This window comes from Hypanus sabinus, chromosome 10 (assembly GCF_030144855.1).
Source record: "Hypanus sabinus isolate sHypSab1 chromosome 10, sHypSab1.hap1, whole genome shotgun sequence".
NCBI lineage: Eukaryota > Metazoa > Chordata > Chondrichthyes > Myliobatiformes > Dasyatidae > Hypanus > Hypanus sabinus.
This window is the reverse complement of record NC_082715.1, coordinates 97,605,521-97,626,041: the sequence shown is the minus strand read 5'-3', so window position 1 is coordinate 97,626,041 and position 20,521 is coordinate 97,605,521. Positions and strand designations below refer to the sequence as shown.

Genomic DNA, 20,521 nt, shown 5'->3' with positions numbered 1-20,521 from the left:
GAGAAGCATCAAAGTGGAAGTATTTAGTAAAGGACAGAGAATCATGTTTTTTTGATGCTGTTACTGAGTTTACAATGAAGGAATGGGTATTCAGAGGATGTCAGAATTGCAAGAGAATCTGGCTTTAAAAACTTGGTGAGAGTTGGGAATGGAAATACATACAGGATGGAATTTAAACAATGAATCTTTGGAGCATTTTCTGTGTGGCTAAACTTAAAAGGCTGATAGGAACATTACTGGAGTATTTAGCAGGTAATATTGGTAATGTAGTTGAGTTGAAAGTGAGTATTTGTAGAGGATCTCTTAAAAAACTTAGTTAATTGTACATTTTATGGGTAGACTGAAGTTTAGACTTTGGTATGAAAATTATATATACTCAGGTCCATCTTGAAGAAACAGCTCTATAGCAAAAGTTTCTGGTAAAAGTAGAAGAATTTTTGGTATTCTAAGAAATTGTCTTAAAATTGTTATTCGAGATCACCTTAATCTAGATTTTTAGGCTGTCTGAGTAATTGGACAGTACAGTGTGTCAAGCTGTCAAAGATGATACCTGAATAAAATTGTGTACGTCTGGAAGCAGACCCTAGGTGTAGTAATAAATTAATATTTTGGTAATTTTGGAAATTGATAGGATAGCACACTGATCAAAATCATTGGTGTATGTTTGAAGATTTGGACCCTATTGTAGTAAGGTAGGAAAGGCACTTGATTGAACAAACTCAAAGCATGAGTAAAGGCCAGGATACATTCAAATGCCATTGTCAGGGTTATGAATTATGAAAAACATGAGGTGAAAGATGAGTTAATAGCAATGTGGTTTTGCAATAAGATTGAGGTTGATAGTGTCATGGTTTCTCGTGCCCCACAAACGACCAGGAGACGCGGAAGATTCTTCAAGAAGTATTAAACTTTAATTTGCAAATCAAAGCTGAGACAGTCATTGAGCTAGTTGCTGATTGCCCACCGATTCTTGTACATAGCATTTTTTTATAGCAATCTCCTGGTTTAGTTGCATTAGCATATCCAATCGGTCTATAGTTGCGTATCACAAGTACATCTGCCACTATTGTTTCTACCTATTGATTTAATCATGTTCTAATCTACATCACTTAGCTAGCCTCTCATTAACACACCATTGTATTCTACATTCAATTGGATACATGCATAGCAAATAGCAAACTCAGACTACATAGTTTTGGTTACACAGCAAACAATGCAATTTTTATACTCCAATAGTAGTTACAAAGATTCAAGCAAATAGTGTGAGAATATTTGCTGAAGACTTTGGCTGAAAGTGCATTTTAATGTGTAAGGATGTAAATTTGGGGATAGCTTTATAGGTAAATTTTTTAATGTCTGGATAAGTAGTTGGATAAAGGGGTGGCTGAGGCAGCCTAGTGGAAGCTTTTGAAATAACCTTACATGTGTTTTGTTGAATCAGGGTCAGAGATTTAGAAAAAAAGAAATTTTTATGGTGAGGATCGAAGGTTTAGTAGAATATAGGATAAACTTGAATAAAGAGAGAAATAATAAACTAAATTTGATAGTTGACTGTTTCATATGCTGCAGACTTTGGCCCACAATTTTTTAAAAGTCATAATAATATTTGAGGTCAAGTTTATTGTCATTTGCACAAGAATACAGATTATGAATGAAGAATTTATAGAAGCTGAAATTAATGGAGGGAATCTACTGAACAGATTTCTCTAATTGCCCCTTTTAATTCTTTGTTGCTTTCAATAGAATATCTAATTGGAGGAAGGTGTTTCTCATTATTCTATCAAAACCTTTCAAAATTTTGAAACTGCTGATGGATATACTTTAACCACTGCAGTTTCTTCAGTCTATTAATTTGGTAAACTTTATTTAAACTTTTTTCCAAGGCTTTGCTTGGTAGAGCTTAGAATTCCAAAGATATTATGTATTTTTATATTTAGTGCTCTTATTTACAAAGCTTAGCATCTTTTATGTTTAAGTGACTTAGCAACCTCCTCTGCTATTTAAAAAACCCATTTTGCACCAATGAGATGAAACTGCTTCCCCATATGTTTCACTCGAAGTGCATGTGTCATGTATCTATTTACTCGCCCATGTTACAGAACTATTTATTTACTCATCACTTCTACAGAAACACATCATTGTTTCTAATCAAAACCTCTTAGGAATCCCAGTTACTTACAGTGTCTGACCTTTTACCAATGTCCAGATCACTGTTGTCCACTTAAGATACTTCTGGGTTTTTTTTAACTCTGTTGTGGAAGACATTGGGAGTGCGTTTTGAAAATCCTGAAGTACGACAACTGTTCAATCAATCTTTCTGTTATGTCTTTAGTTGGATTAGTTGGACATGACTTTTCCTTTAATTAAAGTCTTATCCTGATGTCCCTTCTTTACCTATACAGTCGGCCCTCCTTATCCGCGGGTTTGGTATCCGTGGATTCAACCAGCCTCAGATCGGGAAAACCCGCAAGTTCTCACTCCAGCACTCGTTATTTGAGCATGTACAGACTATTTCTTCTAGTCATTTTTCCCTAAGCAATACAGTATAACAACTATTTACATAGCATTTACATTGTATTAGGTATTATAAGTAATCTAGAGATGATTTAAAAGTACAGGCAGTCCCCGGGTTATGAATGAGTTCAGTTCCTGAGTCCATCTTTCAGTCGGATTTGAAGTTGGGACAGGTACATCCGGTATTATGTAGCCTCAGTTAGTAAAACGTTTGTCTTAGTATATAGTATATATTTTACCTTTCAATGCATATAAGAACACTTATGTATTTCAATAATTAAACCACTGCATTGCTTAATAATAATCATAGCTTTCATCGGGGTAGGGCCTTTCAAATGCTCCATTAAAATTGTTCGGATCGTTGACTGACTGTAGCCTAACACTTTTCCAATGACCGATGGTGTTTCACCTCTTTCTGATCACTTTATTACTTCCACTTTATCTTGATCGTGATTATTTTCGTGAACAGAAACCCTGCGGATTCAGAGCTGCGCCAGGTCCTAAAGTCCACCATACTGATATAGGTTAAATAAGGTCTGGGGTTCTGCTGGGTCTTAAAGACCACCATATTGAGACAGGTTAAATAAGGGACTTGAGCATCCACGATTTTTGGTATCCATGGGGGGGTCCCGGAACCAATCTGCCACGGATAAAGAGGGCCAACTGTACATCAATTTTTTGCCGTGCTAATTTTTTGAAAATGTTTTCAACTGATTGAGATAGACCTTACAGATTTATCATCTTCCCTCTTTTTTGGAAAATGGTTTTACATTTTAATTTCTCTGAATGTATACAATGTGTAAATCTGCCTTGCCATTCTCCAAAAAGTGAGCTATACTATTTAATCCATTTAAAAATGTATTTTATGAACCCCAAACCCCTTTTAGTGACTTTGGATGATTGAACTATAAAAAGGAAATACTGTATCAATAATTGTAGCTACATTTATTTTTTTTTCCAATTTAATGTGTTGTTTGGGAAACATTTAGATTTTGTCAAAGTTGAATTTATTGTCAAATGAACAAGTGTGTATTCACAGTTACAGTGAAAAACTTATTCGCAGCAGCATCATATAAATAGCATTCACAAGGAAAACAAATTATACACAATTGTTAGAAGAAATAACACAACTGCAACAAAATAAGTTAAATTTTAGTGCAAAATTTGGCAGCAGTCTTCATTTGTATTCATCGCATATTGCTATTTTGTGTTAACTGTACAATATTTGGAAATACATTAAACCAGTCCAATAAATGAAAACGGTGGTATAGTGTAAGATTAGGACAACAGTGAGTAAGTAGATCACCACAGCTGTCAGACCAGTAAGCTTATTTGCTCAAGCTATTTATGTGAGAGCTGAATTAATGGAACTCCTAAAAGTAATATGTGCTTTAGCTGCCAACTTTGAATATGCCACTAAAATACAAAAATACATCTGCAGATGCTGTGGATCAAAGAATACGTACACAACGCTGGAAGAACTCAGCAGGTCAGGTAGCATCCGTGAGAAAAGAGTAGCCAACGTTTCGGGCCGTGACCCTTCATCAGGAATGGGGGGGTGGGGAAAGAGAGGGCTGAAGCCCAGTAATAGAGATAGGGGAGTGGGTAGGGCCTAGAGGCGCCAAGTGGAAAACCAATCAGAGGAAAGATAAAGGGGGAGGGGGAGGGGATAAGCATGAAAGAACTGTAGAGGTAAAGAAGCAGAAAGTTGAAAGGGGAGAGAGGCAGAGAGGGACTTGGGATAGGGGGAGGGGGAAGGAATTACTGGAAATTGGAGAATTCAATGTTCATACTACCAGGCTGGAGGCTTCCCTGACAGTCGATGAGGTGTAGCTCCTCCAACCTGAGTTTTGCCTCATCATGGCAGTAGAGGAGGCCATCTATGGACATATATAGATGGCAATGAGAAGCAGAGTTGCAGTGGGTGGCAACCGGGAGGTCCTGTCTATTGTGACGGATGGAGCATAGGTGCTCGACAACGCTGTCCCCCAATCTGCGTCAGGTCTTGCCGATGTAGAGGAGGCCGCACCGGGAGCACCGGAGCCTCCACGACTACCTGGTCCACACATCCCACCCCACAGAACTCCCAGGCACTTAACCCTGCAAGCGCAAATGCTACACCTGTCCCCACTGCAAATGCTACACCTGTCCCCCTTACCACTATTCCAGGCCCCAGACAGTCCTTCCAGGTGAGGCAACACTTCACCTGCAAGTCTGCTGGGGTCGTCTATTGCATCCAGTGCTCCCGGTGTCGCCTCCTCTACATCGGCAAGACCCGATGCAGATTGGGGGACCGCTTCGTCGAGCACCTGCACTCTGTCCGTCACAATAGACAGGACCTCCCGGTTGCCACCCACTTCAACTCTGCCTCTCATTCTCATTCTCTAATAACAGATGAGCAAGAATTTTCATAACTAAACACTAGACTGGTCAGGCCCTCACATTAATGTTGTTCCTTTATCACAGACATCAGTTCATTCCTGGTGGCTGGCTGAGGATGGAAATGTGAGATTTTAGTAGCATACTTGATTGTGAACTGAATATCAGATCACATCTCAGTGTCATTGCTAAGTGGGCCTGGTTTCACCTCTGAAGTATTACTGAACTCTAATCCTTTCTCAGCTCATTTCCTTCTGAAGGCCTCTTTCATGCCTTTATTATTTCCAGGGTTGACTAATTTAGTGAAGTATATTGGCTGGCCTCTAGGATTCTCTTTCCTGTAAACAAGAATATCCAGAATTTTGACATATTTGTCTTGTCTTATCACCTCAGCTTTGCTGAACATAATTTGCTCCATGTTAAAAATATTTTGATCATAAAAAAATCTCTTCCTTGATATCTAATCCCTATGTGCATCCATCTATCTTTGCCCTCTGTAATCTCCTTCAGCCCTATAACCCTTTAAGAAATCTGTATTCCTTTATATGACTTCTCATTCATTTCTGTTTCATTGTTCCTCAGTTGATGGTTGTGCCTACAGTTGTCATGGTGCAGGTGTCATGTCTTTAAATCTTACCACATTTCTTCCTTTCTTCTTGAAAATGATCCTAATACCTAACTCTTTGAACATGCCTTTGTTTGCCTGTCAATATGTTGGGTGGGATGAAGTATGGAGAGAGCAGACTCCAAGAAAAACAAACCTGTAAATAAAAATCTGAAACAAAAAATAAAGTTTGCCTCTTAAATCCAACAGTGGAGCAAGTAAGCAAGGTCTCTATTAACTAATGTCAAAGGAGGTCTTGGGGCTTCCATTACATACTAGTTCAATTGAGTATCCTGTGCCATTTGTGGGCCTTGAATGTTCTCCAACATCAGTGATGTCTGATACCATACCGCATATGTGGACGCCTGAGTTGAATTTTCAGGAATATATGGCCTTCAATAGAAAGAATCTTACCATGATTAGCAATCAGCCTTTAGAATAGATTAAATTTATATACTTCACAAAAACCTTGGTTTTGGCAAAAGATTTTCTAACTCTGCATCAATAGAAATTGTTGTTGGTAACTGAAGGCGCAGTGTCCAGTAATAGGCTAATTCAAACTGGCTATACATGAGGCTAATTAGTAGAATACAGGGTCAATAGAAGATTAGAACTGGAGTTATATACACCAAGAGAAGAATTTGAAACAATGGAAAATTTTGAAATTGATTTATTTTTAATCATTTCATTGCAATGATATAGAATAGGACTGATGTTAAACTGGACGTGTGTAAACTAAGACAAATGCAGCAGAATTTTGGATGACTTTAAGTTTGCAGGTGGCAGGAAATGGGAGGTGTGCCAATTATTGCTATCATCTAATTCATAGTAACTAGGCAGAATAAAAGCTTCAGCACAAGTATACAGTTGAAAGTTCAACATACAATCAGATGTGGCAGGAACATTCTTGTTTGACAGAAAATTTCCAGGGAAATAGGATATTGATGCTTAGGATTTGAAAATTTTGGTTGGGATTAAAGAAAATGGCTTCCATTTTACAAGTATTTGCTTGAAAGAAATTTCTGTTCATACATTACTGCATGTCCTATCAAAAATTCTGACAATATAGAACGAGTTTAAATATTGAGGAGTTGATGATAATATGCATGAGAAACAGAGTTTGCACTTTGATCTCATGCTTTTTTTTTAGTTATCTAGCAAGTGATCCTAGTGCATGAGTGGAAAGAGAGTCAGATGGTGGAATTCTTTGACCAAGATGTATAAAATTTAACCTTTTGGGTTGCAGTCCCGTGAAGCTGTACCAAAAGGAAGGCATTGGAGAAAAATGGTCAGCCATGTCAGAGTTTGCAAACAGCTTATGGAGGATGAGTATGAATAGTTTAACAAAGTCACAGCATCAACTTATTGGTCATATCAAAGAGCCATTTTAGTATTGTCATAGGGGTGGAATTGTCATAATAGCCTACTGTCATGGCCAGAAGCATCTCCTGCCTAATCAAGGTCTTGGACCGGATGCAATTTGCTTATCACCACAATAGGTCTGCAGTGGATGCAATATCACTGGCTCTCTCCTTGACCTTGGATCACTAGGACAATAGCAGTACTTAACTACCTGTTGATTACAGCTCAGTGTTCAGCACCATCATACCCTCAGTACTAATCAATAAGCTTTAGAACTTGGTCCTCTGTATCTCCCTCTGCATTTGGATCCTTGACTTTCTCATCGGTAGACCACAGTCAGTGTGGTTCAGAAATAACATTTCCTCCTCGTTGATGGTCAGTGCTGGTGCACATCAAGGATGCATACTTAGCCCACTACTCTACTCTTGCTACACCCACAACTGTGTAACTAGGCACAGCTCGGAAGCTTCCTAAAAATTTGCTGATGACACAACTATTGTTGGCAGAATTTCAAGTGATGGCAAGGCAGTGTACAGGAGTGAGATAGATCAGTTGGTTGATTAATCAAAATCCTTATAGTCAACATCAGGGAGACCAAGTAATTGATTGTGGACTTCAGGAAGAGGAAGTCAAGGGTACACACCAGTCCTCATCAAGGCATCAGCAATGGATAGGGTGAGCAGTTTCAAGTTCCTAGATGTCAACATCTCTGAAGATTTATCCTGGCCCCAACATACTGACGCATTTACAAAGACATGAAAATGGCTATATTTCATCAGGAGTTTGAGGATACTTGGTATGACAGGAAAGACTCTCATAAATTTTTACAGATGTACAATGCAAAACATTCTAACTAGTCACATCATTGTCTGGTATGGAGGGGCAACTACACAGGATTGGGAAAAGCTGCAGAAAGTTGCAAGCTCTGCCAGCTCCATCATGGGCACTGTCCATTAGCCTCCCCTGCATTGATGACATCTTCAAAAGGTGATACCTCATAAAGGCAGCATCTGTCATAAGGATCTCTGTCACCCTCTTCTCGATTCTATCATCTAGGAGGGGGTACAGGATCCTGAAGACACACACTCAGTGCTTTTGGAACAGCTTCTTCTCCTCCACTGTCAGATTTCTGAATGGACAATGAACCCATATAAACTACTTCAATATATTTTTGCTCTCTTTTTGCACTACGTTAATTTAAAAAAAATATTTCTTATTGTAATTTGTAGTTTTTTAAATTATGTATTGCAATTGCTACTGCAACAAAACAATTAATTTCATGTCACTTGCCAGTGATATTAAACCTGATTCTGATTCTGAAACCTGACTGATGGTTACAGGAAAAGGATCAGTGAATTGTTAAAAGTAACAGTTAATGTGGGAGTTAGGGAAAATGAAATTTGAGCAGTTTAATGGAAAAGTGAACAAGGATACAAGAAATGAGTATTTTGGAGAAAATGGCCTTTGAAAGGGCAAATGAGAATGTGAAGAATTTAGTGGGAAAAAGACAATACTCCTTTGAAGCATATTGGGATGTTTTGCTGTTTAAAAGTGCTATATGAGTGTGTTTCCATGACCTATGAGCTCAATTTCTGAAGTTTACACTTCCGAAATGTATTTTAATAGCAATCCTTAATAAATGGTCTGCTCTAGTGTTGTAACTGCTTGTCTCCTATTGACATTATTGAGAAATACACAATTAAGGGTTTTTAAACTCAGCAGTTCTTGGCTTTCATAATTTAATTAATGCCCATGGGATGTTGTGCCAAATGAATTGTTTCTTTTTAATTCCACTTAACACCGCGCCTAGTTTTTAAATTCTATAATTCATATAGTTTATAGTCCTTCCAGTTGGTCATGCTTTTGCTGCTCTTTTCCTTCTAGTTGTTCTCAGTCACGAGTTTGGATGGTGTTGTCTTAGTGAGTGTGTTGTATAGATATTACAAATTGGTTCAATGTACTTCTCAAGAGTACCCAAATTTGAGCACATAAATCTTTAATAATTAATATTATTGCATTACCGCGCATGGTCTAGAGTATGGAGATGGGGCTGACTCTAGAATAATTGTGCAGTGATTCTTCTACCATCAGTATCATGGATAGATGCATCTGCAATATTTCAGTTGATGAGGATGAAATCAAGTAAGTTAATCTTGGGTTGGTTCTCTTGCTGTAAGCCAAGAACTCAGTCTAGAAGACGTGTCTTTCATTACTTAGCCTGCCACATTTGGATATTGCTACCAAGCTACCCCTCTCACATTTGCATGTTTGTTTTTAGTGATTCTTCCAGATTTAGCATGGAGAAATGCTGATTTATCAACTGAAAGAGGAAGGAGGTAGTAATCATGAATGGGCTTCCTTGACTTGTTTGATCATCTTGGAGACTTTATAGGGTTTGGAGTCAATGTTGAGGCTTCCAAAGGCCACACCTTTCACCCGGACTGTCCTTCAGATGGATGTGTTCCATGGACAGGACAGGATGTTTACAGCAATTGTGATCAAGGAGCCCAGTGTGCTGTCAGTAAAGATATGATTCATGAGTATGTAAATACCAGGATCAACTAGCCAGTGAGGCAGCACTTCCAAATTAGACTTTTCCCAGATGTTTGTGAGAAGGGCTTTGCAAAGTTGACTAGCCAGGAACAGCTTTTCTACATCCAAAACCAATGTCTTGCCATTCACTTGCACCAATTAAAGTTGCTCAGTTATTTCAGAGAGTAATTAATGGTCATTTTAAAACTGCAGCTTTGACATAAAGATGAGGATAGCAGATTTCCTCCTCTGAAAGCCAAGAATGAACAAAATTGACTAGTTTTGTGATCTTCATTGATTTCACCAGAACAAAAAAATCTGTAAATTTTCTTTTTCTTTGCATTTATGTACTGAATTGAAATTCCACAGCTTGTTTCTGGATAGTAATTCCTGGCCTTTGGCTACTAATCTGATAGCCATTGCAGGAGCAGATCACATTTACCAATTGGGATTTGGTTACTATTTAATGTAAAAAATTGGATATCTTCTTATTACACAGTATCCCTTAGAACTCTGTTGTGGAGTTGATGTGATTTTCAAAGTAGAGTAAACTCCATTAATCTAGCACTCTGAGAACTTTAGTACTGAACTGTCAGGTTTTCTAAACTAATAATGTTATTCCATTTAATTATTTTTAGATGTTGTACAGTATAATAAACTTTCCAGAGAACCCAGTGAATTGAAAAAAGAACTTGGAAAATGTCACATCGTCAGGCAGATACCAAGCTATCAGTTTTTCCAAATATTTCAAGTTATTGGAGTTTTAACATGGTCATTAGTGTTTGAATGAAAATGAATGCACCTGTTCCTGTAATTTCCAAGATGTAAGTTTTTCCCAAAAATAAATGAGCTCAGTGGCCACTTTTTATTATGTACACCTGCTTATTAATGCAAGTATCTAATCAGTCTATGCTGTGGTAGCAACTCGTGCATAAAAGCATGCAGACATGGTCAAGAGGTTAATTTGATGTTCAGACCAAACATCAGAACGGGGAAGAAATATGATCAAAGTGACTTTGCCTGTAGAATGATTGTTGGTGCCAGACAGCATGGTCTGAATATCTCAGAAACTGTTAAACTTCTGCGATTTTCATCCACAGCAGTGTCCAGAATTTATAGTGAATGATGCAAAAAAAAAAACCCAAAAAACATCCAGTGAGCAGCAGTTCTATGTTAGCGCCTTGTTAATGTGAGAGATCAGAGAAGAGTGACCAGACTGGATCAAGCTGGCAGGAAGGTGACAGTAACTCAAATAACCACATGTTACAGGAGGTACCTAATGAAATGGTCAGAGTGTAGAAACACAAACACTCTAGTTTTTAAAATTTGAAGTTGAAAACGGATTGACAGCTTCATCTCTAGTTTCTCTTCAAATGATTCTACTTCATGGTACTGTGCAGAAGCATTCAGCAGAATAGACTTGTAAGAGGAATGAGGGAGATTGAGAACTAAGGCAGCAACGTGAAATGAGTGAAGTTCAGTTCTTTCTTTTACAACATTGCAACTTCTCCATTTACAGAGCCTGGTGTCTTGTAATTTTTTGGCATTCCACATCACCAGGGTAATTTGCTGAGCTCAGATTTCCTTTCATTGAAGCAGGATAAATAGGATAATCATCATACTTCCGTTTGTCTTCTACCCTCCTCCAGCTACCTCATTTCATTATTTCTTTAGCCATTATAAGATTCACTATGCATATGGATTAAGTTTCCCCTTTGCACACCATCAGTAAAATTGGTCTTAATAGCAAGTAAAGTTGTGCTGGTCCATTTTGTTTTTTTTTAATATATAGAAATTTTTAGATTTGCTATTGTGGTCATATTACACACCACAAAACTTTTCATGCCTGTTATTAGTATGATATATGGTTGCATTTTAGAAAAGTAATGAAGCTGAAAATAATGTTAAGTTCCAAGTAATTAGAGAGTTCAATTGACACAGAAACCCCAATCTCTTCGTGGAGGTCCTAATTGTTTTTAACTTAATCATTCATCTGCTTCAATGAATTGTCTAAATGCTGATATCATCCAGTGTCTGATCACTGGCCTAAGTTGGTGACATTGCCCCAAGTACTATCAGTAACAATCTTATCCACCAATAAGGGATAGCTTGTACGTAGGGCCTATAGCAGACTTGGTTTAGGCGTATGATTTATTGTGGGTAGGGCATAACTGAAACCTGTAAATATGAATAATATGTAACATCTTAATAAATAAGTGAAAAGAGGAATGAGAAAATATAACATCTGCTAGATATCTGTTTGTGAAACTTAACCATTAAGGTAACATTCCAAGCTATTCAGAAAAATATACGTGAAGTTATTTTTGCCACAAAAAATTAGGAGTTTACACCTTTGCCTCAGAGGTTAACATTTCCAACTCCTCTAAATCAAGAACCTGGACATGCTTAATCCCGAACACGAGGAAATCTGCAGATGCTGGAAATTCAAACAACACACACAAAATGCTGGTGGAACGCAGCAGGTCAGGCGGCATCTATAGGGAGAAGCACTGTCAACATTTTGGGCCAAGACCCTTCGTCAGGACTAACTGAAAGGAAAGATAGTAAGAGATTTGAAAGTAGGAGCGGGAGGGGAAAATGCAAAATGATAGGAGAAGATCGGAGGGCTCTCAGCTTCAACCCACCCCCTCCGGTCTTTTCCTATCATTTTGCATTTTCCCCTCTCCCTCCTACTTTCAAATCTCTTACTATCTTTCCTTTCAGTTAGTCCTGATGAAGGGTTTCGGCCCGAAATGTCGACAGCGCTTCTCCCTATAGATGGTGCCTGACCTGCTGCATACTTAATCCCTGTTCACTTTGACATCTGTGAATTCCTCAAGAACTTGTGCATAAATGTGACTACCCTCAAATCTGCAAGTAAGGACCTGGATTATAATTTAACAGATTTAATAATCTTTTGTGCCTGTAACAGCTTTTTAAAAGAGCTCTGTGAAGTTTCATATTGAGTCAGTGAGAGACCTGTACAGACCCAGACATGACTTTGGGCACTTTACAGGTATAAACAAGAACACTGATTTTTGGTTTTACAATGTCCCAGTGTTTTCATTGCACCAATGTTTTCAGCTACTTGGGGAAAAGGGTCTTTGAAGATCAAGAACTTGGACTTGTCTGAAAACTGTAGTCTGCCACGTAGCCATGAATCAGTAATGCTGGAGTTTTGGTTAGCATTACTGCTAAGTAAATAGAGGTCGCTCTGAAAAACTATAGACGAACAAAATGCTTCAGCCATATTGGATTCTGTTTTACTTACTTTCAACAGAGATCCTTCCACCTTTTTAGACATTTCTGAAAAGATTTGTTTTCATAATGGAGTCTGCTACAGAGATGTGCAGCACAGAAACAAGACCTTCTGCCCAGTGAGTCTGCCAATATCAAGCACCCAATTATAATATTCCTCCAATAATCCCATTTTATTCCCCCTGCATTTCCTGTCAGTTGCTTTCAAATTCTATCACGACCTACTATGGTGAATTTCCAGTAGCCAATTAACCCACCAAATCAGAGGAAACCACAGTACCTGGAGAAAATTCACATGGAGAACATGCTTATTCCTCACAGACAGCACTGGAAGTCAGGATTGAGGCTGCATAATTTGCCACGAGGTGCATAATAAATTGTTTAAAACTGAATCAAATTAACTTCACAGCATGAAGTTTTCACTTCTCAAGGTTATCCCATCCCAGGTCATATCTGTCACATATGTTACTCAAGAGTGCTTTATATGAACCAAATGTTTAACAATTTGATAAGATTTACTTTAGAAAAGGAGTTTTCACTAAATAATTAGATTTTCTCCAATTTAAACAGTGACAAGATTCAGTTGAAGCTTTTCATTACTGTTTGTTATATATTCTCAATAACGGAAGTAGCTAAATTATTTGCATTAATGTGCAGTCAATTAAAAGGAACAGCAAATACTGTAGAGCTGCCATACTACCACTTGTGATAAACAAAAGTAAAAGTATAGACAATGATTTTATCGATGGGATTCTTTCAATTTTCATTAGAGGAGAGCAGAGCTGTGTCATTTCCTGACATTCAAATAGCTAAGTGAATCTCACTTCTAAAAATAGTCTTGTGGGCCCTTGGGTCTTAAATTCTGCTGATGAGATAATGGAACCAGATTAGCAAAGTAAACTATAGAGTAAGCTTACAGATGCTGGCTTTCCAGATCCTCAATTAAAGCATACCAAAATAAAAGCTCTTAAGTTGAAGGCTGTTGAGTCTTTATGTACCTTGTTATCTCCAACTGTCTTTTTATATGCATTTCAAAAACACTCACCTTTTGCCACTTTATTTTAATAGACAAGCGGGTGGAAAATTGGACTTTGATGCAGTCTCCCTTACCTACATTGGCTGTGAGCAGTCTTTACCTCCTCTTTGTTTGGCTTGGCCCAAAATGGATGAAGAACAGGGAGCCTTTTCAGTTACGATCTATGCTAATTTTCTATAACTTCGGAATGGTTATACTAAATCTCTACATCTTTAAGGAGGTTAGCCTTTAATAATTATAAGATATCATTTAATTGCATTTTGCTGTTTTGTGTAAATCTTTGTTTTTTTAGGTGTGTGAGTAGGTTCTAATTTGAATTGAAGAAAACTTGTGTTACATTGTATTTGCACCACAAAAATTTGCCATTCAGCTGAATGAAATAATAGAAATTTATGATGCAGGAGCAGATCTTTCAGTTCATCATGGCCATGCTAATCCGAAAGAAGAATTCCAACCTAATCCAACACCCTGATGCACAAAAATGTATATTACCTTTAAACTTTATATTGAATCTTTAAAAAAGTAACTATTGTTGGTTTACAAACATGAGAAGATCTGCAGATGCTGGAGATCCAAGGCCACACACACAAAATGGTGGAGGAATTCAACAAGTCAGACAGCATCCATGGAAAGGAATAAGCAGTCAATGTTTAAGGCCAAGACCCTTCATCGGGATGCTTTTTGTCAGTTTACTTTCATATGTTTTATATTTTAATGTACCGTAGGCAGTTTGTATCTCATGCTTTTGTATTTTTTTTATATCAGACTTAAGACTCTGATTTCAGTTTGAATAAAATCATTTCCAGTCTTCAGAACGTGGGCTTCTACTGTGCTATGCTGTTCTATCAGTTCCTGATATTGTGCTGACCTTTTAACTTATTCCAAGATCAGTCTAGACCTCTCCTCCATCATGGCCCTCCATATTTTTCATTAATGTGCTTTGAGTTTATTAAATGTCCTTAATGTACCTGCCTCTTTCAGCACCCCTGGCAGTTTGGTCCAAGCACTTATCACTTTCTGTGCAAAATACCTGCAATTTGACACCCTCCCATACTTTCCTCCAGTCACATTAAAATTATGCCCTCCCATATTAGCTATTGCTGCCCTGGGGTTAAAAAAAGACACTTGCTGTCCACTGTATCTGTGCCTCTTATCATATACATCTTTAACAAGTCACCCCTCCTCCTCCTGAGCTCACTCAACCTGTCTTTGTATAAAAATGATTATTTTTACCCTAAAAGGCCCTTAAACTGCCAGATCATCAATTAAGTGTTTTTCATTACACAATACTAGATCTAGAATGTAGTAATGTCATTGGTGCTAAATAGTCCCCAATTGTAATACTTCATGACTGTTAAATAATAAATTATAGAATTTAAATTTGCGTGTAAATTTGGAAAGTAAAGTTAAATAGTTTTATATAGTGCCATTCACAATCTTAAACTGTTGCAAAATTATTTACAGCCAATGAAATAGTTTTGAAATGTCATCTCTAATAATGTAGAAAATGCATCGCCATTGCTGCCAACTAATTTAATAATGTATAAGGTAGTTCAGGCTTATTGCAAGAGTTATTTCAACTAAACGTTTTTGAAATGCTAACTTACAGCAGTGATTTCTATGCAGCAAATCTAGCCACAAGAGTAACATCTAACTCAAGATCCTTTCTTTATTCTTTTTTATGGCAATCTAGTCAAGTTGCATGGCCATCATTTTTTATTATATTAACTCTTTATGGCCATTATTTTTCTTTACAGCTCTTCTTTGCTGCACGAGCAGCAGGATACAGTTATATCTGTCAAACCGTTGATTATACAGATGACGTCAATGAAGTGCGGGTAGGTAGCTTTGTTATGCAATTGCTGAGAATTTCTTTCTTTTTTTTAAAGTGTAACTATCAAGTAGGAGCATGCCCACATCTTAGCCAGAAGTTTAACAAATATATTCTATATCCTTTCTATATCATTCTATATCCTTTGTATTCTGGAGTTGCATTTACAAAAGAAAAGTCACTGATCGTTTAAGACATTTTTGCTGAACATCATGCAAGGACATTGAAACCTTCCTAAATTATATTGCAGAAGGACCTTTTTCCTTTTTCCCCCCAATTCTTTTACCTCGATATATAGTAATCAAATAGTAACCTGGCGACAGTGGAACTTGGATGGGTTGAATTGAGAAATTGAAAGATATTTAAAATTTTGATTAGAGTTTTTATATAGGTTTCATACTAGCAGTAGATTTTAACTTTCACTTAGGGTGGGATCAGCTGAAAAGTAGTGAATTTCTGATTGTGTTAGGGCGATTTTTTTTATTGTATCTCCTACAACTATCAAGTCCATTTTAGATTTAGCAATGAATAATGAGCTGCTTTTATTTATCAGCCTACTAGACAAATCTGCTAATAGATGTTATAGTTGTAACTTAGTGTTAGCTTTAAAGATAAATTTGATGCTTTACAAAAGCAATTATATTCCAAATGGACAGGAGCTCTATTTGTCAAGAGGACTATAACAGATTACTACAAACAACAAAAGACAATGGAAAGCAGACAAGATGGCATAAACTAGCACCTGTTCTGTCAACAGGGGAAAAATGCAAAGAGCTAAAGGTGTCAAACTAGTAAATGAGAGCCATAAAGGAGTCAATATAAGATAAATTTAAGTTTTTCAATATCAACACAATATTCACAATTACATTAGGAAAAACATTGTGGTCAGGAACAATGGGGCCATTTGAAAATGAATGGTGGTATTATTACAAATTAATGTGAGAAACTATGTACATCACATATGATCCATTTGAGTCATTATTTTATATTGGAGAAACAGAATGGCATTCTGGATATCAATGAAACTAATAATGGGTCGGTAAGAGAGATTCACTAATAATAAAACACTAACTCATGGTAAAGAACCAGATGATTTCTATCTGAATTACAGAAAATGCTGGAATAGCTCAGCATGTCAGGTATCATCTGTGTGGGCAGAGAAACAGTAAGTGTTTCAAGTCAAGGGCCATTCATCAGAACTGAAAAAGAGTAATTAATTTAGTCCAGGTAGAAGAGAAAATGGGAAAATAGAATGGAATGTATTTTAAACCAGCATTTGGAGACAGAATAGAAAAGTGAAACAAATTGAAACGGAAGCATACATACATACATATCCATGGAGAAAAATATAATACAGTAACCTGAAATTGATAAATTCAACACTAAACCCTGGCAGCTGTAATGTAACCTGATGAAAGATGTGATGCTTCTCCTCCACCTTAAATTAGATAGCACTGAAGCATTGTAGAGTACTGAAGACTGGGAGGTCAGAGTGGAAGTGGGATGGAAAAGTAACAACAGGAAACTGAAATCTCAGTTCCTCTTGTGAACTGTAAAGTGATCATCCAGTTTGCATATAGGTTCCTCATTGTAGAGGAGACTGCATTGTTGGCACTGCATTGAATGGCCTACCCCTGCTCCTGGTTTCTCATGTTCTTGCCAGATAATGCCCATTTCCAACAAGGAAGATTCTAACCAAATGCTCTTAGAGTTACAAGGGTCTCTATTGTAAATGTCTTCAGTTAGGACCAGGAATTTTACTGAAGCAGCCACATAAATACTGTGGATACAGGAGCAGGTCAGAAATTGGTATCTACTTTTACAATATTTTTCAATAATCAAGTCAAAGGAATATGAGGTAGCTGTCTCCACCTGCCTGGATGTGGGCAGTTCCACCAGCAATATTGTACAGGTTTTCTGCAAGGATCCATGTTGGTTATTGACTTTATCATGTAAGTAAAGATTGTAGCTGGTGATATAGAAAGCAATGCATAATTTATGTTAATTTAATTTATGTTTGTCATGTTATTAATGTACTGTGCTACTGCTGTGCAAAGCTGATCTTATGGCATTTATATCCTAGATATGTAGGCCAATGACAACAGACGTTAACTATTTATATTATATTTATATTATTTATATTTTGTCAGGAGGATGTTATGAGAATGCAGGGTGACTTGGACAGGTTGGGTGAGTGGGCAAATGTATGGCAGATGCAGTTTAATGTGGATAAATGTGAGGTTATCCACTTTGTTGGCAAGAACAGGAAGGCAGATTACTATCTAAATGGAATCAAGTTAGGAAAAGGGGAAGTACAACCAGATCTAGGTGTTCGTGTACATCAGTCAATGAAAGCAAGCCTGCAGGTACAGCAGGCAGTGAAGAAAGCTAATGGCATGCTGGCTTTTATAACAGGAGGAATTGAGTAGAGGAGTAAAGAGGTCCTTCTGCAGCTGTAGAGGGCCCTGGTGAGACTCCACCTGGAGTATTGTGTGCAGTTTTCGTCTCCAAATTTGAGGAAGGACATCCTTGCTATTGAGGGAGTGCAGTGTAGGTTCACAAGGTTAATTCCTGGAATGGCGGGACTGTCATATGTTGAAAGATTGAAGCGACTGGGCTTGTATACACTGGAATTTAGAAGGATGAGAGGGGATCTGAATGAAACATATAAGATTATTAAGGGATTGGACACGCTGAAGGCAGGAAGCATGTTCCCGCTGATGGGTGAGTCCAGAACTAGAGGCCACAGTTTAAGAATAAGGGGTAGGCCATTTAGAACAGAGATGCGGAAAAACTTTTTCACCCAGAGAGTGGTGGATATGTGGAATCTTCTGCCACAGAAGGCAGTGGAGGCCAAGTCTCTGGATGCATTTAAGAGAGAGTTAGATAGAGCCCTTATAGATAGTGGGGTCAAGGGATTTGGGGAGAGGACAGGAACAGGATGCTGATTGTGTATGATCACCCATGATCACAGTGAATGGCGGTGCTGGCTAGAAGGGCCAAATGGCCTACTCCTGCACCTACTGTCTATTGTCTATTTGGCGAGTCACCCTTGCAGAAGCACTGTAAGCAATGTAGATTAAAATATAAGATTACAGAGAGATATAAATAACTTGTGCTAAAGTACAAGTCTGTGACAAATAGATTTTGTTTAAACCAAATGTGAGGTCATTCACTTTAGATCTAAGATTGATAGAATAGAATACTTTTTAAATGGCAAAAAGCTTAAAAAAGTAATCCCCAAAGAGATACGGGGTCCACATACAGGGAACATCAAAATGATTTAATTAATGCAGAAAATAATGAAGAAAGTATTTGAATGCAGACCTTTATGGCTAGAAGATGAGAGTGCAAGTGGCTTGAAAATAATTCATTTTCCCAAAAAGGAATGTACCCTGCATATACTTGAATGAGAATTAAGTTATATAGAGAGATTGTGCAAACTAAGGTTGCATTCTCAAGTGCTTAGTAGATTTAACAGCCCAAGAGATACCATGACTTAATTCGTGTTATTTACCTTTAACGGTATTTACAGAATGTCAATTATGAAATGTGATGTTTAGTTTTTGTAATTGCAAAAGTTGTTTTAATTCTAGTTTTTGTCCACCACAGATAGCTTCGGCCTTGTGGTGGTATTATGTCTCAAAAGGAATTGAATACATGGATACAGTATTTTTTATACTAAGGAAGAAATTTAACCAGGTCAGCTTCCTACATGTATATCATCACTTCACAATGTTTACCCTGTGGTGGATTGGAATCAAATGGGTAGCAGGAGGACAATGTAAGTACCAAATGGAATTGCAGTAATCACTGATGTCATCTTATCAGGTGTCTAAATCTATTAATAATTGTTTTAAAATATAAAACATTGCTGAATATTGAAGTGGAGTTTGCAGTTCTCTTGTAAGCTCAATGATACCTTGAGTACTTGATTTCTTCCCACATTCCAAAGATGTACAAGTGATGGCACTAAATCATGGAGCTATTAATTGACACGTGAGAGAATACATTATAGAGAAAAATGGAAATGGGATAGCTCTGTGTACTGCATAATTGCATATATCATAAGGAAGAAATAATTTAGATTAGATAGCAGGAATGTGGAATTCATGGCTTAGCATATCCCTTGCTGCATCATGCCAGAAATAAATAAATCATTTCACCTCATTCATTCTGCCTCCAAGCCAGCAGCTTCAGACATATTTAAAAAAACAGCATCAATTTTGCAAAATGGTGACACAGGAGACAGGCATTCTACATAGGAAAAGCAATATGCATTAGACAGAGCTAAGTGATCTTAAGAAGTGGTCTTATCTTGCATAGTTAAATGCATAAAAAGCAAAGGCTTCAAGAATACCCCTGTACTCATTAGACTGTCCAGGACAAAACTGAAGCAATTGCAGCAACATTTAGCTAGAAATACCAGCTGGATGAAGCATCTCTCTTCTTCCTGAGAGTATGATCATCTCAAATGTCTGTCCTCTGCTTATTCAGTGTAATCCACACAATGTCACAAAATGAACTCTGAATATAGCAAAGGTACAGGACTGGATAACATTCTGAAAATTGTACACTAGAATTAGTTGCACCACTAAGTAAGCATTTTTAATAGAAATATTTGAGCAGGAACTGACGGTTTAGCCATATTCTATCATATTGTACCCCTGAATGTTTTTTTCCTTTAGAAATCCTCAACTATATTCAGTGACTTTTCCTCCACAGCCTTTTCTGGTAGATAATTCTGCAGTTTAACCATCCAGTGGGTGAATAAATTTCTCATAATCTCATCACTCATGTTCTCACACTGTGACCTCTCATACACCATCTCCCAGCCAGGGGAAACATCAGTTACAATACTAACAATTTCATGATGGTGTGATTATTGCCCTGTCTATGAAAATCAGTGAACTCTTCTGTCAGTTGTAGTGATGAATGATGTTATTGGCAAGCAGCATTTAATTGCCAATAACTTGCTCGTTGATGCACAGTCATTCACAAGAAC

General features: G+C 37.4%; 1 protein-coding gene across 3 annotated transcripts in view; it reads left to right on the top strand.

The window, feature by feature from the left end:
• The window catches only part of elovl4a (ELOVL fatty acid elongase 4a), a 60,621-nt gene that overhangs the window by 19,654 nt on the left and 20,446 nt on the right, over positions 1-20,521 (top strand). For all 3 annotated transcript variants that reach the window (XM_059982368.1, XM_059982367.1, XM_059982369.1), the window contains 3 exons: positions 13,718-13,905; positions 15,443-15,523; positions 19,129-19,300. In XM_059982368.1, the coding sequence (XP_059838351.1) occupies positions 13,718-13,905; positions 15,443-15,523; positions 19,129-19,300 (441 nt within the window). The remainder of the gene's footprint in view (positions 1-13,717; positions 13,906-15,442; positions 15,524-19,128; positions 19,301-20,521) is intronic.